At 34.6% G+C, this 25961-nt stretch overlaps 1 protein-coding gene across 15 annotated transcripts in view; it reads left to right on the forward strand.

Annotated features, from left to right (window-relative positions):
• Window positions 1-25961, forward strand: part of MECOM (MDS1 and EVI1 complex locus) — a 608842-nt gene that overhangs the window by 579465 nt on the left and 3416 nt on the right. For 8 of the 15 annotated variants that reach the window (XM_007972155.3, XM_007972156.3, XM_037988583.2 and 5 more), the window contains 8 exons: window positions 431-518; window positions 5032-5058; window positions 10776-10942; window positions 12391-12468; window positions 18069-18238; window positions 19794-19938; window positions 22663-22899; window positions 23719-23902. In XM_007972155.3, the coding sequence (XP_007970346.2) occupies window positions 431-518; window positions 5032-5058; window positions 10776-10942; window positions 12391-12468; window positions 18069-18238; window positions 19794-19938; window positions 22663-22899; window positions 23719-23902 (1096 nt within the window). The remainder of the gene's footprint in view (window positions 1-430; window positions 519-5031; window positions 5059-10775; window positions 10943-12390; window positions 12469-18068; window positions 18239-19793; window positions 19939-22662; window positions 22900-23718; window positions 23903-25961) is intronic. The other 7 variants (XM_007972157.3, XM_007972158.3, XM_037988585.2 and 4 more) reach the window with 1 other exon arrangement.

Consider the following 25961-nt stretch of genomic DNA (forward strand, 5'->3'; position numbering starts at 1 on the left):
TGGAAGGAATAGAGTGCATATTTGCGAGAACACCTTCATGGTAGAAAATGGCTCTAGTATTCAAAATCAGCCTTGACCTCATGATTTCAAAATCATCAAGCATTCTTGTCTACATTTGGAATGGAAAGGTGCTGAATTTGTGACAAATGCCTCTAATTTAGTGACTCCTCATTTTTCACATTTTCTCATTATTCTTATTCCTAGTCATTCAGTAGGGTTTTTCCATTATAAATAGGATCCTCTCTCCTTAAGTACCTGGGAGTGTCACGAGTAATCTCCAAGAACTGGACAGATGTCTTTAGATTTTTATGAGTGTGCTTCCCAGAAACCTACCGTTGGCTTTATTGTTAGATGCTTTACATGTCAGTGATTATGCAGTGATTGATATGTGAAACTGATTCATCTCCAAAATCTAATTTTAACCTTTCAGAGTAGAGAAAAGAAAACTAACTGACCCACTTGAAGCTTTAAAAGAGAAATACTTGAGGCCTTCTCCAGGATTCTTGTTTCACCCACAAGTAAGTATTTCAGATTTGAGATTTCCAGCTTGTAAAGTAACTTGTTGATCCTGAAAAACAGGTGCAATGAAATGAAAGACATCTTGAGAACATTAGGATTTCCTATGACGCTGGTGTGGAAGAACACAGGAAATTCTAGCAGAATTAAAACCCAAGCTCTTTAAAGAAAAATTAGTTAATATATGTGTAAAGATAACATGGTTCCAGTGCTAAATGATTGTCTGCTATTAACTGTTTATTGAGTTAAAGTGCATTTTGGAGTGAGCAGGACTCAGTTAAGAAAATAAATATCCAAGGTGTGCTTTGTGTGTGGTGGTTGCTAATACTGAGAAATAGATCATACTGTGACTCGTCCCAAACTCGTGAAGGTCATTCTTGTTCTTTTAGAGCTTAGATAAAAACAGGAAATGAGTCTACCTGACAAGTTGTTACCACAGAGGGTGAAGGAATTTATCTAGAGACCACTGAGCATTCCAGCAAAGCTCTGTAATTGCACAAGAATTCACCACAATGCAAAGTGCTATTTGCTGAATAGAGTTGTGTTCATTTATCAAAATGTATACAGTCTATCATTGCAAGGAAAATACAAAGCAGTACTATCTCTGATTGGTTCATCCTAAAGTCCTTATACATTTAGTAATTTTAAAAAATGGGTTTACGTATCAACCACCATCTGGAAAATCATACTGAAAGAACAAATACGGTATATAAACATCTTGAATATAGTTTCTTAATGTAAAATTTATTTTACTTTTGTTTAAAGGATGCAAACTCTGGTCTTTATAGATGGCAGCATTTTAATGAAACTTCTTAAAAACAGAGTAAACTAATTTGTTTTGTTGCAATATGTTCAAACAAAAAATGATGGTTCTCTAATAAAATCGGGGGAGTTTATGCCAGCTGTCTTATGGAGAGCTATGAGGCAATTAAATTAATTAAATAAAGATAATGGGATACGATTCTTTTTTCCTTTTCCTTTCTGTTACCTCTTTTACACTTTTTCAAGTATCTTTCCAGAGTCCTGAATAAAGAGTATGAGAGGTGTAACACAATCTTCTGGGTCAGTTGGATAAATCTACTATTGCTAAAGAACGCTCACTCCCTTTCAAAATGAGATAATATATGGTTTAGCAGTAAAAGTTTTAGAAACATTCCAGTTAGTATTAATTTTATATAGGAAGATTAAAGAATGTTATTCACATCATTACTTTATGGAAAAGAAGTAAGTTATAAAACAGTTAATGTTTATCAGGACTATATTTTATATTTAGACTGATCTAAGTAGTACTTGTAAGGTTTCGTAGGCTAATAAACTGGAATGTAGACCATATTTTGTGTCAGATGTTGTACAAAAAGTACATCTCCCCTGATAGCTTCCTGTATAATTTTAAGTAAATACGTATGAGGATATAATATTCATATATGCATTAATGTTATAATAATTAATGACAGTAATCATGATTTTCATGTTCTGATAATCTTTACAATTTAGTAATTAACCATTTCAAAATTGAGTGCTATGGGTACATGATAGAATGGAGAAAAACCAAAACAGGGATTCCTTGCCTTTTAGCATCTTGGTCTACCTGGCTCTTAGTTTTCCTGTTTGTAAAATGAGAGAGTTGGGTGTAAGGTTTCTATCCACTTTGAAATTCAAAGATGTTTTGCTAACCACGGTAAATTTACCATTTCATAAGATGGGGAGTTTTGTCAACCATTAATTCTGTATGAATTTGCAGCTGTTAGCAATATAGTAGGTATATATTTTAAAATTATAAGAGAGCAGATTATATTTTAATATTCCCAAATTAATTAAGGATCACAAAAGATGAGGCATGTGTCCAGGGCTTCAAGCATAGCAGTCATTCCTCAGATCTTCACAAACACACCTGTGGGAGCGCAGTGGCAGTGTTTTCCTCCTGCACCAGAATGTCACGTCTTGGTATAAGGGACTCCCTGTTGCTGTATGTTGATATTAGAACAGAACCCAAGAGTGATGATCAAAATGCTTAAAACCTGATGTGTCATGAATACCCACCAATCAGAATGGATTTCTGCCATTCTGGAGCAGGATACTGGAGGCTCTTGCTGCACCAACTGCCAATGTTTTATTCGCTGGATAGTGGGACTATCTGAGGGGTGTTTGGAGAAGAGGCCAGGGAAGCAGGGGAACATTTAGAGTGCTTAGGGCAAAGGCTATTTACCAACTGTTACAGAAATATTTCATTGTTTTTATAACCATCATGACTGTTTTCGTGTGTCATGCTATATATAGCTGGGATACAAGCTGGGATACAGACAAGCCCTTTTCCTCTTTAATCAAGTCTTACCCTTCCCAGTGTAGCTGGAAGAGTTGGCATTTGTGTACACCACATATTTAGCGTTGTGCTTGGCATGTGGAAGGACCTAAATGAGGAAGAGCTGTTATTAGTGGGTGCAAAAACATTTTATTATAAGTATAAAGGGATGTTATTAAAACACCCTCCTCTCATCCCCTGCCCACTTTCTTTGCCAGGACCATGCCATGTACTAGGAGTATTTGAAAAGATGCTTATTGTATTCTTGGCATGACCTCACTGCAGAAGTAAAGGGGGCACCGATCAAGGAGCCAAAGCAGAATGACTTGCTTCTGTTCTCAGTGCTTGTTATGATTTCATAGCTAGTACTTGCATAAAACTGTTCATTGCTTTATTTTCCATTTAAGTATATTAGAGCAAATCACATGGATTCTCTCAGCTTCTGGATCTTCATTGCAAAATGGGAATAATATCTGCCCTATCTATTTCTTAGGGTTGTCGTAATAATAAAGGGGTATCACATTCTTAATGTTTTAGGAAAAAGAAATAAGGATGCTTCATAGTGGTATTCTCTGGGCAAGTCTAGTTTTACAATTTTTGTATATCTTTATATTGTTCTCGGCATATCCCTTCCCATTCCATAATTCCTAGTCAGTGATAAGTGAACACCTCGGTAAACAAAAATCTACTGAATTTTATTGAAAGACTATTAGGCTATATTACTGCCTTTTGGAATAATATGTGTTTTAAAAATTCTGTCAAAAATACTTAGAAGATACATGAGTACATACATCAAAATTAAAAGATAAATGCCGAGGGTCTCAAGTCTTCCCTTAGTTCAATTCTTGAAAAAGCATGTTTGCTCTATCAGACCAGGTGAGAATTATTTAGTCCTCTAGTTTTCTTTTACAAATCAGTTAGTTTACTCTAAGGGAGAAATAAGCATAGTAGAGGCTTTCTCTGCATATGTGGTTGAAAATTATTTATGGTCACTATAATTTTGAAAAGGAGTTGAAAGACCACAAATAGGTCAGATGCAGGGAACGTTATTACTGTGTGACCTCTGAATGTCCATTTCATTTGTTCCTATTTTGGATCCTTTGCATTCACGTTGGTAGCCCATTTGAACGTCCATGGAAGTCATTTGTCAATTACACTATTGTAAAAATGGCTATTATTCCTTGGTTTGATGTTTCTATACTTTTAATATTGTTTTTGGTTATTTGCACATTTTATTTGCAAATGTTTGGCTTTGAATACATCTGCAACAGACTCTTTTTTTACTTCCATTTCTGTCCTTTCTTCGTTCTTTTATATTTTCTTTCTTTTAAATTGGCTGATTATCCTGCTACTACATTCCAAGGAACTGAGGAGACAGTCTTTTCCTAAGTTATAATATGTGAAAAATCACTTAAATCTTCTGTTCTTCATGTTCTATTTTGCTTTCAACAAGTGTTTCTTATGGTTAGATTTCTTCTGCAATCAAGTTTTCATCCTTTAAAAACTACGTATCTTCCTTAATAAAGACACCACAATGTATATAAGCAAAATATCTCCTTTAACCAAGCAAAATGATATTTTAAACTTTTGTGTCTCCTGGAAGAGCTTCTAACCCACTGAAGGTTTTCCCAGTGAATCTTGTCATAAATTGTCATTAATAGCTAGAACTTTTTAGTTTTCCATTAACATTCTTAACTGTTCTGACTACTGATGGTCTGAGTCCTATACTAATAAAAATCAAGTAGTGAATTTCCAAGTACATTATCCTTTGATTATCCTTTTGTTATTCAGTGATTCATATTTGAGTAAATATGTTTTCTTTGTTATTAACATTATAAAAATGCAAGAGATTGGATTTTTACAGGAAATGGCTTAATTTTTAGCTATTAGAATAAATTTGGGGATATTGTTTTATAGCAAGTAGTAATTAATAAAAAGGAAGCATCTGCTTTGCTGTAAGATTCTCTAGTAGGTAGCATTTAGCTTTCTTGTAATAATGAACCTTGATTCAAACATTTCATTCAGGTAAATAGAGGAAATTCAACAGTGTTATAAAAATATTTAATTTTTATGTCCAAAGCTTTTACTCAAGGTACAGTTACATGATAAGCAAAAACTACTAATTTAGTACAAATGTTAATTTCTCAAAGGATAGATTGCAATAAAGATACCAACACAGAAGTAATTTTTTGTTTTTGTTTCAATTTTGCTCCCAGTTCCAACTGCCTGATCAGAGAACTTGGGTAAGTTTCCTACTTATATTTTTGACTAAAGTGATGTAGCATTAAAAAGAAAACAACTTAACATTCTAAATTGCTGTACAGACATAAAGAATTCTGAACTCCTTTCCATTACATCATATGGCTCCAGCAGATAGTTGACCTGCTTTCCCAAGCTGCATTCTTTCAGTTATAATTGGGCATTTAGTGAGCTAGAAATTGTTTACAGAATGATTTTATTCGATAAATCTGATCCATTCCACATAATTATACCTTGATATGGAACTCTTTCTGGACACCTGGGAACACGCTGTTAAACGAGGCTTCAAAATGGGTCACTAAGTGAAAACAACCATTATTTGGTGGAGCCTGTATCAGCATGTAAAGATGCTTTTGATAAAGCCTTCTAAAGGATAAAACCTGAACTTGTGTGTAGATACAGGCTGACATGGGAATTCACATCCATATATCCCAGGGCAGAAATTGGTTCTGGCTATTTGAAGATATAAAACTAAATGTTTACAAATCCATATGTAACTAGTGAATGGATCTTTTAGCATCTAGTCTCACTTCCTTAACTTTCAGTTACTACTTCCAGATACAGTCAGTTTCAGTTAATAATATTAGGGGATAGCTTTATTTTTTATTGTGGAAGATACTCAGGATACAAAGAATACTGCTTATTTAGTTTTTACCCCCAAATAAAACTTGGTCAGTGGAAATAACATATAGTTAAAAATATTCTCTAAGTATATGTGTTTTTGTTTCTCTTTTTCACTGAAAATTATTCTGATTTCTGATGAATGGGCAAAATCTTGGGATATAGTTCAGCTGTCCTTTTAAAGTCACTGGATAATTATATATAAACTTAGTTGAAGCATTTTAGCACTAACCTGTTTCCTCTATTTGATGTTAGTTTTTCTTTACCAGAAATTTCTTCATTTTATCTCTTTTGTGGAATATGTAAAATTGTGATTTTTCTCATTCTGATAGACTTTTAAGGTTTAAGTTTATTTCAAAAGTATACAAATATTTATGGAGAGAGAGGGAGAGAGATCAACTCGCTAACTTAGGCAAAGTTGTGCAATAGATGAGGTTTGTTTTCTGATTATCCTGGCCTGCATTTCCAGTCTTCTTTCTTTGCATTTCCTGCTAGAGATCTGTCTTGAGTATTGTGCCTCATGGTCCTCATCTTTTCTAAGGTACAGTATGACTTTGACAATAGCTCTGTTGTTAGCTGGTTGAAGCTTAAGGTGTTGACCCCCTACATACATGGCCAATGATTGTGCCAACTTACAAAGGCAATATAGATTTTAAGTTAAACTACCTTTTCTTACAATACAACAGCATAGTGATTACTGTTGCAATGCTTTGAAACATTCCCATTCCATTGAGTCACAGGTTTTTTGGAGATGTGATTTACATTTGTATTATAAAACAGATATTAGTAGGGAATATTAAAGATACATGTTTATAATTTTTAGTGGTAAATAAATCTCTATGTTGATTGTTTGTAACACAAAGGATACATGCTTGAGGGGATGAATATTCCATTCTCCATGATGTAATTATTTCACATTGTATGCCTGTGTGAAAACATCTCATGTATCCCACAGATATATACACCTACAATGTACCACAAAAAAATAAAGAAAAAACTAAGTGATTTCATAATCATGACTGCTGAATGTGATACATGGAGTGAGATAACCACAAAATAGGAATATTTACTTCTCCCCCATATGACCATGATTTTGAGATTTCTCAAGATTATCAAGTGAATAAATATAGAAAACTACCAAATCTACAAATTTTCCCATCATAAGTTATTTATGAAAAGTTAATTATTTTATGATAAAGTCATGTGTAATCTAATTTGTAAAACATTGAGTCACATGATTAATGGTGTTGTTGGACATATCATTTCATATAATCAGGTTGTCACTTTAATAGTTTTAATGAGAAACCTTTTTATGTCATCAATTATTGGCTGCCAGATAATAAATGTTAAGTTAAGTGCTTAGGACCCAGTTGATAATATCTTGCCTGCTGAAATGTTTTTAAAAATACTAACTTTATTTGACTAGAGAGATAGCTACATTTTTTGGTAGAAGCTAGGGAATTGTGTCTAAATATTAGTTTGCGTCAGTATAAAGTTAATAGCCTCTTGGGGACTGGAACAGGGTGAAATGACTTCCTCTTCCAGACATCTGGCTGCAGATAACATCAACTATTATATATGTAAATAAAAATTACTGTTCCATAGGAAAAAACTGTCATTTACTGATCTTAGATTAGCCTATGACATTAATGAATCACAGGGTAATATATTTTTAAAATATATGATCTAACTTTTACCCCTTTGATTTCCCCATTCTCAGCAAATTTCTTATTCGTCATAGTAGATATTGCTCTTCTCATTTGATTTTTTCATAATTTAAAAGCATATAGCTAGATTCTGTTCCATTTATTCCAATTTATCTTGATTTTTAAAATTTAAAATTAATCTCAAAACTTACTATTTCTCCTGCAAAAAGTGTGTTACTTTTGGAGGAACATCACGTGAGTCAGACCAGCCAGCAAGAGAAAGTTGGGGTTTTGATCTGTACACTCAATAGAGCTCGTGTTAATCCAATACCTTAATCATAGGTATTGACTAGGGCTGATGATGGTCACAGAACTGCCGAGTTATCCCAACTAGCAGATGTCTGAGTCACTTCTGTTTATCTTAATGTGGAAACTTATTCTTTTCAACTGAGGTCAAGTGCTGTAAGAACAAATATTAGGAAGATGAAAAAGAAGGATTCAACGAAGGCTTTTATGTTGCTTCAGTGGTTGCTGGCTGGGCAGAAAATGTTTTGCGTACGTGTGTATGTGTGTTAACAGTTACCCTCAGCTTGCTTCCCATCTTCTTTCCTTCCCTTTCCCCACTCCAATTTAATCCTCTTTTCATTTGACACCGGAAGCCAAAGGTGGGGGCGGCTTGTAAGACACTTGCATAACCCTTATTCTTTTTCCTATTACCTTTAAGAATGTCATTATTTAGCCATCAAGCCCATAATCTATTTTCTTGTTTCTTGATGGTTTTCCCAAATCGAAACAGTTTGAGGAAAAATAATCACAGTGATCTTTCTTCAAAAGGAGCTAGCTATTAGCAGCTACTAACGCAAGACACATTTCTCAACAGCCAATTGCTCTCAAATAACTTGAAGGACTTGTAGTTTATGTGTGCTGAAGATGAAAGCCGAGAATAATAGTCATGAGTAAGCTATTTTCCATATAAAAGGAAACGTGTTTCTATAAGATGTTTTGTTGCAGGAATCTGAGTATGTCAGCAGGATGGACACTCAAATGATTTAAAACCACTAGATAATGAACTTTTACTTAAATATTAAATGTACCTAAATAAAACGTTTATAATCACTACCCGTGCACTAACTGTTCTTCCCAATAAATGTGTGTGATCATGACCCTTATCCATGCTTGTTACTAGTGCTAATCAGTTTGAAGGCCAGAGGTCATTTTTTCACTCAGAAAACTTATTTCTTGCTTTCTTGCTGGGTGGAATCTCAAAATGATTTTCTACAAGGAACAATTAGAAGGAAGAAATGCAAATACAAGAGTATCATAAAATATTTCTGGATTGATTTTTTAATAAAGAAATCCAAAGTAACATGGACATGCTAATGCTCTGTCTAGAAGGGAATAATGACCGTGTTCTGCAGAGACAGAACTTCCTCCAACCTCTGTGAGCAGCAGCATCATTCCATATCTCTGCCCTGTGATCAGTATGTGTCAAAATCCTTCATCGTGACAAATGTGCTGTCCACTTGCATCTGTGGAGAATGTTTTAGCAGCTGAGTGATTATGAATCAAACCCCTGAGCTTATAGCCCTTACTGCCTCCCCATGCGTTCACATTTGTCGTCTGACAAGTAAATGTATCTTGACTTTCCTCTGAGATTTTTTTGTACCGTGTTTGATGAAAGACATTTGGCAAATTGGCAGTAGTACCCTGTACATTGCAATTTGTAGCTAGCATCAGGAGTCCGGGCATGAAATGAGAGGGCAGGCTCCAGGATAAAGGGGAAAAAAAAGAGAACTAACTAGAACATGAATAGTCACTTGAAGAATCAAACACACAATATTCCTTTTGTGAGAAGAGATCATATTCAGGCCATGCTGTCAGATTTTGCTCTGCTTTAAGAAGTTGATGGTATTCTGTCCAGCTGGGTGTCCACAGAATATATGTCTTGTTAGTTTTTCCTTCTGAGTAGGAAATGTTGCCTTTTATTTTTAACTTGAGCTCATAAATTAGGCCTCCATCTCTGTCCTGCTGTCTCATTAGCAAAAGGATAGTTTCTTGGGTTGACCAGTTGTTTGAACTTGCAGTCATCATCTCAATTCTTATGTGTCTTCTGGTTGAGCATCACAGCTCTTTGAGAATTTTATATAATGTATATAGAATGCAAACACTTTTTAAAATAGCTTCTTGAGCTTTCTAATGGCACACTGCGCCGAGAATCAAATAAATAATGGGTGAGTTGATTTAACAGGATGACCTGAAAGTTTGTTTTTCTACTTAAAAATTCAGTAATAAGCAGCTTCCAAATAAAATGTGAGCCCTGAGGAAAACCAACATGTTGAGAGGGTCAAAGGAAAGGGGAGAGTCCCTCTGGCTGTGGAGCTTAAGAATCAAGCTAAGGCTGGGCACAGTAGCTTATGCCTATAATCCCAGCACTTTGGGAGACTGAAGCAGGTGGAAGGCTTGCTTGAGACCAGGAGTTCAAGACCAGCCTGTGCAACATAGTGAGACTCCATCTCTACAAAACATTTTTTTAAAAACAGTGATCAAGCCAACTTTAAAAGTAAATGCCATCCTCTGCTTGTGACTCTCAAATAAGTGTGCAGGTGAACAAAAACTTGAAGATTATAAACAACAAAAATTAGATTATTGGGGGGAAGAATTAGGCAGGGATAGTTTTCTTTCAAGAATGTTTCTCTAAAAGCATGGTTACATGAACTACTCCCCCTGTCTTACAAGGTACATGCCAAGTTATGTTATATGAAATTATACTAACATGACGAACTGTCATTTCAACTCAGTCTTTGTCTTTGATGAAATTAATATTTAATCAAAATTATTTGTATATGATCCCACTTAAAAATATGGCATATCCAGATGGTAATTTAATGTAGTCTTAGGCAATACCCTCCTATACATTTAATTTTTTTCTTTCTGAGTTACACATATTTGGCTTAAGCTGTAATTTTGTAACACTTTATGTTCTTCCATGCTTTCAGTTCTTTTCTTGGGACTGCATGGTTCTTAGGGTTTTCATTGCCTAGGCAAGGCATATAGCAACTCTCCCTATAATTTCCATTACGTTAATATCCATCCCATGATACTAATGCTGTCACTTAAATAAAAAACTTAACTTGGCTTTATTAGCTCTCTTATATATTTCAATGTTCAATTATATATCAGATTATGATAAAATGGCCTAACCAAGGTCTTATGGAAAAAGTTCACTCAGCATTTTATAAGCTTAGTTCTACTTATGGTATTTCCCAAATAAATCAATTCTGTTGTTATTTATTTAATGTTGGGATACTACAGTCTCTTTCTACAACCCATCACAGATTTCATGCTTCCCTTTTAATGATGTCCTTGGTTTGCCAGAGATTATCATAGAAGACAAGATGCCAAACGCTTCATGGTCTTGTGCTTTTACCTTTCAGATGTCAGCTATTGAAAACATGGCGGAAAAGCTAGAGAGCTTCAGTGCCCTGAAGCCTGAGGCAAGTGAGCTCCTACAGTCAGTACCCTCTATGTTCAACTTCAGGGCGCCTCCCAGTGCCCTGCCAGAGAACCTTCTGCGGAAAGGAAAGGAGCGCTATACCTGCAGGTAACTGCACAGTTAATCACGGCTGACTTTCCAGAAATCTCCCCTCTGATTTCAAAAGGCCCTGCTGTTTGTTTTGGAAATTATTCCTGATTAGATGATTAATAGCCACCATGATAGATCTCAAGCACTTCAAAGTGTTCTTCATTTAGTGAAATATAAAAATAGTGTTTTTAAAAAATTATTAAATGTGAATTTTAACACAGGCCATTTGGTTGTGATAAATGAGGTTGGAAACAGTCCAAATACTATCTGCTTGTCTCACTTTGATATTTATGAATTTTCTTTCACAATTAATTGTTTTCATCTAAAGGTATACTACTACTGTCCTCAAGCATATATTCATTAATTGTCATGGCATTAAAGAATAAGGCCATTAATTAAAGACAAATAAGGTCCACAAGTGAATGAAACTAGCTAGTAAATTTTTTGTTCCTCATCAGTAGTAAAGCTTATTTTATGTTTCTGGTTTTGTGTGTGATTTTTTTTTGCGAAATAAATTGTGCTTATAATTTCTGAATCATCTTTAGAAATGGGTAGGTATCTGACTCGGGCATGCAACTTTATCTGCTCTTTGAAAAATATGTCACTTTCTTTCCAGAAAAAAAGCTTTTATGGGTACATACCTTGATGGATGAAGTCTCAGGATTTTGTCTGATCTGATACCACTCTATGTATAGGGAGTTATCACTGTGACTGACGTGTAAAATGAGTTGAAACATTTGAAATCTGTTTACATCAACCCAGAATCAGAAACTCTAACCATATTTTTAATCCCCTTGTCTGGTTCAATTTTGTGAATGTAAAAATATCGAGTTAGTAAGAGAGATGTATAGGAGTAGTCAAAACTAAAGTCTATTTGCATAAATTGCTTGCTTATATGCGAATAAATTCAACCAGACCTTATAATTAAGTCTTTATTTGTAGACTTATTTATTTATTTATTTTTATTTTTTATTTTTATTTTTTGAGACGGAGTCTCGCTCTGTCGCCCGGGCTGGAGTGCAGTGGCCGGATCTCAGCTCACTGCAAGCTCTGCCTCCCGGGTTCATGCCATTCTCCTGCCTCAGCCTCCCAAGTAGCTGGGACTACAGGCACCCGCCACCTCGCCCAGCTAGTTTTTTTTTTTGTTTTTTTTTTTTTTGTATTTTTTAGTAGAGACGGGGTTTCACTGTGTTAGCCAGGATGATCTCGATCTCCTGACCTCGTGATCCACCCGTCTCAGCCTCCCAAAGTGCTGGGATTACAGGCTTGAGCCACCGCGCCCAGCCTTGTAGACTTATTTATATTAATATCTGTGAAATGGCTTTGTTACAAATTTTAAATACCAAAGAAATGTGAGTTCCATGCAAGATTAATTGAACCAGGAATAAGCATCTGGCTGCTGTGTGGCTTGAGTGAAATATAGTCGACTGTGCTGACTTTCTTTTATAAACATCTTTTCATGACAGATACTGTGGCAAGATTTTTCCAAGGTCTGCAAACCTAACACGGCACTTGAGAACCCACACAGGAGAGCAACCTTACAGGTTTGACAATGATATTTGCTAAATATCTTGACAAATATTGTAGTAATTAAAGTGAGTTCATGGACACGATTTCATAGGAGGCTTTTTTATGCATGTCTGAATATATGTCTATTCAATTTTGAGTCAAGAAAGAATTGACTAATGGCTAGGATCAAAATTAGAAGAGTTCCGGTTTCTTTAATCAAGGCTTCCTACCTCTCAGTTTAAAAGTTCTAGCACAGTGTCTAGGACAGAATAAGTACTTAAGAAATACTAGCCATTTTAAATATTATTTTTTATTATCATTGTGTTCTCTTTTCTCAATAATTAGGATGATCTTAATTGACAAAAATCATAACATTGCAGCCTTCCTTTTCCAAGCCTCAGATCTCTGCTAGGAGTTAACAACCCATATGTACTTTTTGCCCCCAGCACAGCTAAGTCATTTTCCATGGGTTCCAATAGGAGGTTTAAAGAATAGATTTTAGGCTGGGCACAGTGGCTCACGCCTGTAATCCCAACACTTTGGGAGGCAGAGACAGGTGGATCCCTTGAGGTCAGGAGTTTGAGATCAGCCTGGCCAACATGGTGAAACCCTGTCTCTACTAAAAATACAAAAATTAGTTGGGTGTGGTGGCTCACACCTGTAGTCCCAGCTACTTGGGACACTGAGGCAGGAGAATTCACTGCACCTGGGAGGTGGAGGTTGCTGTAGGCCAAGATTGCACCACTACACTCCAACCTGGGTGACAGAGTGAGACTCTGTCAAAAAGAAAAAGAAAAAAAGAATAAAGGAACAGATCTTAAGCCTGGGGAAGTCTGGGGAGAAGAAAATGTGAAACTAGAGGTAGGACAGATAAAATAGAGTATATTATAGAAAAAGGGGTAATTTTATCAATAATTTCCTAAATTACCTCTTAGTTTATTCTATTATATGCCAAGATTAGTCATATGACACATTGAACACATCTAATTTTAATATTGTTTATGAAAGATTGAAAATAGACTTTTTCCAATTTTAAAATATAAACTACATTGTTTAATGTTCAATGCCTTGCACACAATATTAGGTACTCGTAAATATTTCTTCAAAGAATGAATATTATATAACTTAAGTAATATCATAATGTCATTCTCCTTTGAAATTCTTATACATTGCTTGTATGCAAAATTATTTTTTCATGAGTGCTAAGTTTTTCTATTAAAACAAAAAAGTAAGATATGTATCACATTTCAAATATTTTTTTTTAATGGTAAAATAAGAAAATGGGTAATTTGAGGATAATTGAAATCTTAGGAGAAAGTTGGAGGGAGCTAAACTTAAAACATCAGTGTTTTCTCAATTTCCTTGCTTTCCTACCTGTTTTATAAATCACTAATTATAAGTGATATATTTCCAATTTATACATGATAGAATGCACTTGATATAACAGGTCTCAGAGAGATGTAATACTGGGAAGTTTTAGATGATTTCCCCTTTTCAGAAAATTCTATTACCAGAAATTCTGCTTAAGTGGAAGGAAAGGTTTCCGCACTCATGTTTTGTTATGGCAAGAGTACTGGAAACTATGTTGTCAGGTTCATTTTACTCTTTCTTTGTACATAAATTCAATGGTTTTATTCCACCCAATAATGGCGCTACTATCGTACATATATTTTTTTTAAACCACAAACCAGAATTTTGGTATAGCTGGAGATCTTACACAATTATTTGTCCAGCCCCTCTGGTTTTATTTATTTATTTATTTATTTTTTCCTTGTGAAGAATTCCAATGAATAGTGTAGAAAAAAATGAGGAAAACAAAATCACAATTAGGACATCATAATAATAATTGCTACAGGCAAGATCAATTGAATGTTAAAATGAGTGTATGTAGTGAACTAGAGTTTATAGTTTAGTTAATGTATCAATGTTGGTTTAATAGTTGTGACAAATGTACGTGAAATATATTAACAATGGGGAAAATGGGTGCCATGTACTATCTTGGCAACCTTTTAATAAATCTAGAACTCTTCTAAAATGAAAAGTTTATTTAGGCCAAATGTGGTGCTTCATGCCTACAATCCCAGCACTCAGAGAGGCTGGGGCAGGAGGACCACCCAAACCTAGGAGGTGAAGACCAGCCTGGGCAACACAGCAAGACATCATCTTCAAAAAAAGAAAAGTTCATTTAAAAAATAAAAAATTAGTGAGTGAAAGTTCAAGGAGAAACAGGATATTTGCATAGCCCCAAAATATCTTCTGCGAAATATTTGTTAATTAGAAAGAGAAAAAGTAGTAACCTTATAGTGGAGAAACGTGGCAGATACTACCTTATCCAAATGATCAGGGTTAACAATGCCAGAAGTTAGACATGTCAGCATCATGTACCCTTGATAGGACACATTGAGAGGGCATATTGTCTCTGTGCTATTTTCCCCCAAAATTTATAACCTCACTCTAATAATGAGAAAATATCAGACCAACCCAAATTGAGGAAAATTCTACCAAATTCCCTATCGGTATTATTCAGAAGTGTCAGAGTCATTAAAGGCAAGGAAAGACTGAGGAACTGTCAGAGACTGTAGAAAACTAAGGAGACATGACAGCTAAATGCAATGTGGGATCCTAGATCAGATCCTGGAACAGAAAAAGAGCATTGGAGAAAATTGGTGATAGTAAAATAAAGCCTGTATTTTAGTTAATAGTATTGCATCAACATTAATTTCCTAGTTTTAATGAATGTTAGGTAACATGTTAACATTGGAGGAACTGAGGTAAAGGGTATATGGGAACCCTTTGTACTATCTTTGCAACTCTTCTGTAAGTCTAAAATTACTTCCAAAAGAAAAAAATTAACTAAAAAAATTAAAATGATATGTAAATTATATACAGATTATGTCTGCTTCCTGTGGCTGACCTGTGCCTTCTGGAAAGTTCTATTAGGTTTTAATACTTTATGTAGTAAAAGTTAAACATGGTCGCCTATATAGGAAATTATCTCTTCAGATAGATAAATACCAGTAGACCACAAGCTCCTTGACAGTGGAATCCCCCCCCGCCTTTTTTTTTTTTTAATAGACAGTAGGTCTCACTCTGTAGCTCAGGCTGGTTCTGAACTCCTGGCTTCAAGCAATTCTCCCACATCCACCTCCTGATTATTAGCAGGAGGAGGGATTATAGGCAGGTGCCATCATGTCCTGGATAATCCATATCTTATTCATCTCTGTGTCCTTGATGCATCAGCCCCTCTGTTTTACAAATGAAAAGATTCAGATTTACATATGCTAATTGCCTTCTGCAAAGTCTGATACTAATAGAGTCAGGATTAAAACCCAGGCCCAGAGCTCTCACTTCAGCGTTTTTATTTTGCATCATGATATCAAAGGCTCATCTGACCTCCATGTCTACATCCGATAACTAGGAAGGCTTAATAGTATACTGCCCATGACTGTGCTATGTGTTCATTTTAAGAATTCTTAAAACTTAAGCTCTTATTGGAGTTGTGTAGAAGGAATTGATTTTTTATTTAGAGCATTCTTCTTCTGGCCAAGACTTTAGCAGAGGAGAGATAGAAAGTAACAACTGATCATTGGTTAGAACATGCTTCTTTAGATTTGAGAAGATGATGCTTACTAGATTTGGAAAAGACCCTTTGTGTGCAAGCAGAAAGTTAGAAGCATGGCAGAAACATAATCTCTCTTCCTCATGATTTGTGTAGAAAGTGTTTTGGGTGAAAAAATTTTTTTAAAGTGTTTTGTGGGAGTATGTTTACTCTAACAGGGTTTTCTAGGTTATTCTGCTAAGCACAGAATAAATTGTGCTAAATATAGCATGGTTCTCATTGCAGCGGACCTTGGAGGTAAACAGAGTTATTGCAGAGAAGGTCATAACTTTATATGCATTTTTTAAAAAAAAAAAACAGGGGTTAAAATATTACAACTACCATAATGTGGAGTTTCACACATTTTTTATTAATATTGTAAGTGAGGAAAGTTGAAGAACCTTATGATGCCAGAGCAGTTTTTTAAGGGGGAAAAATTAAATCAGTACTTGTGTTGGTTTATTGATACTATGCCAAAGTAACTAGTTCAACAGATTATTTTTCCTACTGAACTGACTAGACTTCTGGCGTCACATAAGGACAGCCACAGAAGCCCAAGAACTCTAGTGGAATGGGCTGATTTCTGCTTTAGAGATCTTGAACCACTGACTCTGCATTCAGAAGTGGGAGGAGAAGGGCCTTTCACACGTGGAAGGATGAGTTAAGAATTTTCTATCCTCTAAGATTGAAGTTTTCATTTAAAAGTCATTTGGAGGCTGGACGCAGTGACCCACGACTGTAATCCTGGCACTTTGGAAGGCTGAGGTGTGTGGATCATTTGAGGTCAGGAGTTGGAGACCAGCCTGGCCAATATGGTGAAACTCTGTCTCTACAAAAATACAAAAGTTAGCTGAGCATGGTGACACGTGCCTGTAATCCCAGCTACTCAGGAGGCTGAGGCAGGGGAATCGCTTGAACCCAGGAGGCAGAGGTTGCAGCGAGCCGAGATTGTGCCACTGCACTCCTGTCTGGGTGATGGAGTGAGGCTTCATCTAAAAAACAGCAACAACAAAAAAGTCATTTGGAGAAAGTTAACTTTTTTTTTCAAGTAATATGTCCCCCAAAATCACAGAAACAAATCATGGCAAATAATGGAAACTTTACCTTAAAATGATAGAGGATAATAACCTCAATTACTAAAAACCCTTTTCTTCTTCACTGATGAGGACTAGGGGAAGGGAGCCTTGCATTTCTATATTTTCATTTTATGACTAAAGGAAAACGTTAAAAATAATTTATGGTATTTTTATCACATAGACAACAGAAACAATTAACCAACCAATAACAAGTGCTTTCACGAAAAACTGACCTAGTTCAGACTGCTAGAGACTCTTTCAGAAAAAGAGAAATGAAAAATAAGGAGTAATAGGAAGGGAGATAAATGGAAGACCTTTGCTTCGATTTCACAAAGTGAATTTAGTGGCATTATTTTTTTTATAACAGTTTAAAGATTAATAGAGAAAAGGCTTTATGGTAGCTGATTCTTAGGTATCACACTGAGTTATTTACATTGTCTTAGTTTTAAAAGTCTAGAATATTCATTGCTATTTTGAAACTGATAATGGAATTTTCTTTAGGATTAGCATCTGAGAAAGTGAATTTCCTGAGAAATTGGTTAATCAGACTGCAATTTTGAATTAAAAAGTGATATATTATTGTATTTGAAAACTATATGAATGTTTTATGTTTGTTTACCAAAAAATTAATTGTATTGTCCTAAGCAGAAGATAAAACAATGCTACTGTTCCTCAATGTGCTTTATTTTATGAGGTTTACTTAAAATATTGGTACTGATTAATGAATTTGGGAGCAATCAAATCACTAATATTTTATGGTTTTTGATAAAGTCATGAAAGTCTTTAAAGCGACCACAATCTATTGGAATTAAAATCTTAACTGTGTGAATAGTATTCTCCCCATGCCTTTCCTTTAAAATGTTGTTTTATGAGTGGAGATGATTTTTGAAAGCTGGCTAACTAGTCTTGAGAAATACCTTTTAATGTGCTTCTAAATATTTTCTCTTTGTTTATTTTTCAGATGCAAATACTGTGACAGATCATTTAGCATATCTTCTAACTTGCAAAGGCATGTTCGCAACATCCACAATAAAGAGAAGCCATTTAAGTGTCACTTATGTGATAGGTGTTTTGGTCAACAAACCAATTTAGACAGACACCTAAAGAAACATGAGAATGGGAACATGTCCGGTACGTAATAAATTGTGTTATAAGTCAAATATGGCTTCTTTTTCATATTTTAAATAATCATAAGATAATGTGATCTTTCTTCTTTTATTCCACTTTGACACCAAATCAGGTCTTATTGTAAAAATTTCCAGCAAGTTTCTATTGAGATTTTAGAATAATGTGAGCAATGTGACCATTGATTAATTGATGATTCAGTGCCCTTATTTGTATTATGTTTTTATCTTCCTGAATTCATGTTAATGGGTACTTTTAAGCAAAGAGGACAATGACCTAAACTCGCAGGAGGCTTATGAAACAAGATTTCCTTAATTGCAGGGGACGGTCTTTTCACCTATTGGCACAGAATGTGGCCCCTAGGCATGGCAGAGTTTCTAGAGTGGCAACCCCAGAATGTCACCCTCTGAATACTAAAATAGAAAGCATAGCTGCTTTTGTGAAAGGCCTGCAGCTCAGAGAACCTCTCTTGGTAGTTTTTGCTATGACTCGGAATATGAGACTATTGACATGATCAGAGCAACCCATAGCAAATGATAGTGGTACTTTGTTTTCGTCACAAATTCTTATATAAAATTAAGATAAAAGTAACTGGCATAAAACTAGACTTTTCTTAACTGGAACCTTGCCAGCACATATTTAGCAGAAGGGATTGTAGGTTTTCTAGTCTTTGGCTTCTAATAGTTAGATAATAAGTCATTAGGTAACATTTGCCAGCTGGCATATGTGTGCAGAGCCAACCTGTACAGTCACAATTTGTCTCCGGAGAATAAAGGTTATGCTTTGGGAGTAGGGGAGGAGAGATACAGAGTTCAGGCAAAGAGATTTAAGAACAGAAAAAAGTTGGATTAATACAGACTAGCAATCTTTATTGATGGAATTTTTAAATTATTAATCTTTCTTCCACTGTAAAGGCACATTGTTTATGATCTTGTCTGATTACTACCTAAAAGTATATACTGTTCATCTCCCTCAAAGTCAGCAATTTAATGATCATAGTTTTAAAATACTAGATTTTAGGTACAGAAGTATAATCCAATATGCAGAACTGACCGCACTGTCTAACTGTGTGTACCCTTAGAGCAGACAACTATAATTTTCTCATCAAAGTTATTTTAGGAAAAATAGTTAAACGTGTAACATGTCAACGTTAATACTTGTTGACCTCTTTTAGGTGAGGGGATGTTAAATTATAACCTCTTTTACGTGAGGGGATGTTTTAACCTCTTGTTTTTGTCGTATAGACTATTGTGATGAACTATTATATTATAGATACTTTGTAGACAAGATAAACAACAGGAAGCTAATGTTGGTGTAAAGCTCAACCACATACAAAGTGTTTATAGTTGATTAAGTTTATGTAAGCCTTACATCAATCCTGTGATACAGGTATTGTGAGTCTCGCGTTTCATGGCCAAGGAAGCTGAAGACCTCCTAAAGTTATTAATATTCATAGGGCATGTTTGAAGAAATAACACTGATCAAATTCATAAGGAGTGAGTTTAATAAGTAGCTAGATACACAATAATCTTTGTCATAAAAGGCTTTCTACTCCACACAGGTACAGCAACATCGTCGCCTCATTCTGAACTGGAAAGTACAGGTGCGATTCTGGATGACAAAGAAGATGCTTACTTCACAGAAATTCGAAATTTCATCGGGAACAGCAACCACAGCAGTCAGTCTCCCAGGAATGTGGAGGAGAGGTAAAGCTGTGTTTTACTCTTTAAACTCTGTGACGACTGAAATGAATATGTTTTAAAATATACTTTCTATGCTCACTTTTGTGGCACTACTATTACTTCAGTCACCAAAGACTGGTATATATTTAGTACATATTAAATACCACATGTGCTTCCAAGCATTTTACATGTATTAATTAATTTAATTTCATGATAACCCTGTGAGATAGCCACTGTAATTTTAGCAGTGAAGGAACGGAGACATTGAAGCTTAAACCATTGTGTCGGAGGTCACATAAGTAGTCAATGGGGATTCAACCTTAGCTGTCTGGTTCCAGAGCCCATAATTTTACCAGGATTTACCTAATTGATAGCTGGATAGAATCTGTTATCAAAATTTCAGAAGTAGAAGAAAAGGCCATCACAGGGATTCAGTTGAATCACTGATCAATACTGGTTACTGTTATACATTATAAATTTTATATATATATATATATATTACAGGTAATATATGATTCTATATATATGTATTATACCTATATATGTATATGTATATTCTGTATACATATTATTGTACATATGTATGTATGCATTTATATATGAAATACCCATGGAGTTTCCCCCAAATATATTTTACATAGAAACTTTTTTAGTCTTCTTAAGATTCTATTGCTACTTTATGTCCTCTTAAGTGACTACTCATTTAATTCTGGTCTGTTTATTTCAGTGGGTGTGATCATCCTTGTTTTTACCGACCTGATGCACTGGCTCCTTTTGTCATCATCAACATTAAGCATGAATAGCTTAATTCATTTTAAAAAGCTTTTAATGCTGTTAATGATAATACTTAACAGTTACCCAGCACTTCACATTGCATATGAAGTTAATGAAACACTATTTCACCAAAACTACTGGATTTAATTTTTCTTATCTATAAGCTATATTAAATATCTGTTGTTGAGAAGTAGACTTTTCTGGACATAACTATATAGTGACCTATTAAATTAGGATGCTGCATTGTAAATTTTAAAAAAAAACATGACATTAGTTGAAAGTTCCATTATTTTTCGTCATGCGAGTATTATTGGGTTAGTGTCCTCTATTTTTGATGTTATTAAAAGTCAAACTTAATTATTTTATGTAATTTCTTCAAGGCAAGCATCAAATAAACATTTTTTACTAAAATAACAAAAAAAAAAGACCACTTCTGTTCTTCAACTTGTGTAAAAGTGTGTCTAAGAAAAACAAGAAAAAAGACCCTTCCAGTCTCTCAGAAATCTGATAACCACACCAGTGTGCAGTTGGATGTATCTTTCCCTTTACTCGTCCATTTGTGTGTGTGTTTCTGTCTGTCTGTCTGTCTGTCTGTCTGTCTGTCTGTCTGTAAAAGGGAGAGGGGAAGTAGATGATCAGAAGGACAAAGTAGCAAGAACAAGCAAGAAACAGTAACAATCTTACACTTTGATAATGATATTTACTTGATACAAGTAAGAACCGTTGAACAAAACACACCATTTGGGTTCTGAGATGCCTATTCAAATTTTCTAGCCTTTAATTGGCGATTTGTGAACCTGTATAGCTGCAACATCTGGCTTCAACATGTCTAAACAGCACAGAAGTAAGAAGGTTGAGTCATCTAAGTTTTTCCCCTGAACTCCTGTCAGGCTACTTTTGATGAATAATTCATTCCCTGCAAATTGCCACGTTTGAAAACTTAGTTAACAAATAGATTTTCTTAATTATGTTGGCTTTTGTTACTTTTGATTTTCACCCATGTACTCTTTTGTTCTTTTATTTTTTTCTTTCATTTTTTTTTTTAATAAAAATTTTAATCCACTCATGCAAGCAAGTTGGCAGTGTATTTGGAAACTAATTTATGTCTGTGTATAAATTTTCACCATTCTTTGATAAAAGAGGTTAAGAGATTATTTATATTAAAAGCTTAATAATGATATGACTTTTTCTGGTCAAATGGATTCTTACTATCTGCTTTTGTCACATCCAAGATTGTTTTATTTATTTTTTAATGCTGGGAAATCTGAATATTAAATTATATTCATTTTTGTTATGTGAGAAAGTGATGGGGGTGCATTGTTGATACCTGCGCTTTTTCCACCCTGGTGTTTCCCTGAGAAACAAGGAACTATTTCACATTCAGACTGTAAAAAATAATTTGAAAATAGTACAAATAAGTGAGCTCTCAATTACTTCCAAATTTGGATAGAGTGGCTAAGTGGAATATAACACAAATGTCATCTAGTTGTTTCTTGGCAGCTACTTTAAGATTGTCTTTGGACTTTTAGATTCACTTTAGGCATATGTATTGAAGCTACTGCCCATGAGTGATATGAGTTTTCCAGGAATCTATTATTTTAAATGGTGGGTACTTATATGGTAATTAGGTAAATTGTGCTGAGAATGTATTTGTGTGCCTTTTTATATGATATATATAGAAATGTCAATTATCAAGCAAAGTCTGATAAGAAATAAGAGACCAAGATTGTTTCTTGGGTTCTGCCAGAGGCTTCATTTATAATCTGAACAATCATACAATTATTTTTTTCTTTATCTTCCCATTTGTGAGGTCATATTATTTTTTCATGGTTGACATAGAGCATAAACAATAAAAAATTTCCTGTGTAAGTGTTGGAAATCTAAACTGTTGTTGGGAAGACATAATAAAGAAACAAATTACGATTTTAAAAGTGAAACCAACAATTGGACTTTTTTTTTTAATGCTTTTGAAAGAATGAATGGCAGTCATTTTAAAGATGAAAAGGCTTTGGTGACCAGTCAAAATTCAGACTTACTGGATGATGAAGAAGTTGAAGATGAGGTGTTGTTAGATGAGGAGGATGAAGACAATGATATTACTGGAAAAACAGGAAAGGAACCAGTGACAAGTAATTTACATGAAGGAAACCCTGAGGATGACTATGAAGAAACCAGTGCTCTAGAGATGAGTTGCAAGACATCCCCAGTGAGGTGAGTACCTTGGGTGACTTTAGAAACTAAGTTATAGTAGATCCACATATGGTTGCAATTCCTCCTGTGATAAGCAATTTGTGAGTTATAAATAACAAAAATTAAATTTGAATTAGTAAGGGATACTCAGTGGATTGGATTTAAATAGGTGAAAATAAGGTGGCCATCAACATAATCCACAAGCGTATAAATACATCAGGTTTTGTGCAACTCTGATTAACCTGAGGTGGGAAAGATAAAACGAAAACTACATAAGTACACAATCATTTATTGTTAGATTCTACCTATAAAACTCAAAGAAAAATAGAGATTTTGACATATTTAATTTATGCAATAACCTGGTATGATCATCAGTTAAGTATAATTGAGATAAATTTCACTTCATTAGACATATATGTGATCTATATAGATGATAACTTTTTAAATGAAAAGAAATAACCAAACAGTTAAATTGATGGCACTATTATATTTTCATGATGGATATTGACTAAATATTGTCATAACTAGCTTTACTTTAAATGGAAATTATGAATATATGAATTCTGTCTCTGCACATTACTGACAAATGTGTCACTGACTTTAACTATTTATCTCAAATATATGCTTGGTTTTAGTTACTAAAAATCTTAACAGAAATATATTTTTAAGGCATGATGTTTGCAAATATTTATAAAAACCCAATAATTGATGCATGCTACTTAACCCTGCAGATACATCATATGAAGTTTGTCAGTTGTACAGACAGATTCAAATGAAAGTGATTTGATTAGATAACAAACTGAAAAAAAAATTTCTGTGTTTTTTATTGGTTCATTTTAGGTATAAAGAGGAAGAATATAAAAGTGGACTTTCTGCTCTAGATCATATAAGGCACTTCACAGATAGTCTCAAAATGAGGAAAATGGAAGATAATCAATATTCTGAAGCTGAGCTGTCTTCTTTTAGTACTTCCCATGTGCCAGAGGAACTGAAGCAGCCATTACACAGAAAGTCCAAATCGCAGGTACAGATTTTCCCATAGTACAGCGTCATGGTTACATTATGCATGAAATGTACATTTCCTTTGATTACCAATAAGGAAATATTCTATCTTTGAAATATTTTAGAATCCAAATAGGGTCAGATGCTTTTCTAAAAATGTTCATATCTTTACTGTGTTTATGACCAAATCCAAAATAGTTAAGCAAGAAAGCAATTAATTTAGCTGCATTCTGCATAGTAATTTTATGACAAACCCCATCCTACACTCATCTTTCCTTGACTTTGTAATTCTCTTACTTCTGTACAGTTAGTTCATCATGTTTGTTTGCAAATGTTTATGTGTTACCTCAGAGTCATTTTCCATGTCTATACTTTCGTCAACGTAATTATATATTAAGATTTTTCTGAAAAGTGAATTCTATTTTTTGTCCCCTTCTGTCTAGTAAATTGTTAGGTGTAGTTAATTAGTAAGTCATCTCATGTTGTAATTTAATAGTAAAATGAGGATCAGAAATGAAGTGAGTTGCCAAAGGTCTACACCAACTTATTGGCAGATTTGGAAATAAAACCGGTCAATTTTAAATTCAACGGATGAATGAGTGAATGAATGGTACTCAGATTTATTAGGCTGTACAGCATTGTATCAGCACTATGATAACTAAAAATAAATCCATTAAAGGTTCCATAAATAGCAATTAAAAGAGCCTCAGTGTTTTTGTTACAAAATAAAGGAAGTCAGTACTTTTTGTTGGACATCCACACTCAACCAGGTTGTTCATTTAGGTCAATTAAACTTAAAGAAACTTCCTATTGCCATATTTATTGGGCACTGTGGTCTAATTGCCTGATCCATTAGTTCATTTTGTAGGTGGCCTGAATGTGACCATATTAGTTTGTTCATTTGGAAATGATTTTCTGTTTGGGTAAGATGTCTGGGCTGGTCTTAACAGCAAATGTAGTAATATCCTAAGGAAGGTGGGAAAAACATTGTGTCAATGGGATAATACAAATCATTAAATAATACTCAATTTTGTAAAAAGTTCTGAGATATTATGTATGGTAATAGGCAAAATAAATGTTCTTTCTCAATTGAAGTCAAAGCAGTCAGCATCTACAGAGGCTCCTGGAGCCTACCTCCATGAACTTGAGAACATCACTTAAAGACTATAGGTACCATTTCCTCATTGTAAAAGGGGTAAGTGGATTTTTATTCAATGGAGATAAAAATTAAGTTTTCAGTTTTTAACATTAAAGGTAAACTAGCTAGAGTAGACATTTCATTTTTACATAGAGACATCCATAAGCAGTGGCTAGTTTTTTTTAACCCTTGATTTCCCATTCTTCTATCCTTGTTGATTAGAGATAGCCGGAGTATTCAGGTTTTTGGTTTTTTGTTACTTGTTTCTTTGTTTGTTTTTGAGACAGGGTCTCACTCAGCTGCTAAGACTGGAGTGCAGTGGTACAATCATGGCTCACCATAGCCTCGACTTGCTGGGCTCAAGTGATCCTCCCACCTCAGGCATCTGGATAACCGGGACTATAGACACTCACCACCATGCCGGGCTAATTTTTCAATTTTGTGTAGAGATGGGGTTTCACTGTGTTGCCCAGGCTGCTCTCAAATTCCTGAGCTCAAGCAGTCCTCCCACCTCAGCCTCCCAATTACTGGGATTTGTATAGGTGTGACCCATTGCACCTGGACATGGTTTTTTCTTTTTAAATTTCTTTTAATTAGTTCACCAAAAATGCTTCTCATTTATTATAAGATATAATACCTAAAAACTCCAGAAACGGCCAGAAGTGATAGAAGGCAAAAGGGCCTGAAAACCTAGAGATAAGGGATATAATTATAATACATTTTAGTACCAGCATTTTGACATAAAGTCCCTGCCCAGCTGGGTTGTTACCATTATAAGAAATACTAGCATTTTGCAATCTTAAGTCATATTTTTCTTGTTACTTGATCCCGTTATACAGGTAAGTTTGAAAATGGTCAGGCCTTTTTGCAAATTCACTTTATTTCATAATACCATTCATTCATTCATTTATTAACTACCAGCTATATGCTGGGCACTGATCCT

Source organism: Chlorocebus sabaeus, chromosome 15, assembly GCF_047675955.1.
Source record: "Chlorocebus sabaeus isolate Y175 chromosome 15, mChlSab1.0.hap1, whole genome shotgun sequence".
Classification (NCBI taxonomy): domain Eukaryota; kingdom Metazoa; phylum Chordata; class Mammalia; order Primates; family Cercopithecidae; genus Chlorocebus; species Chlorocebus sabaeus.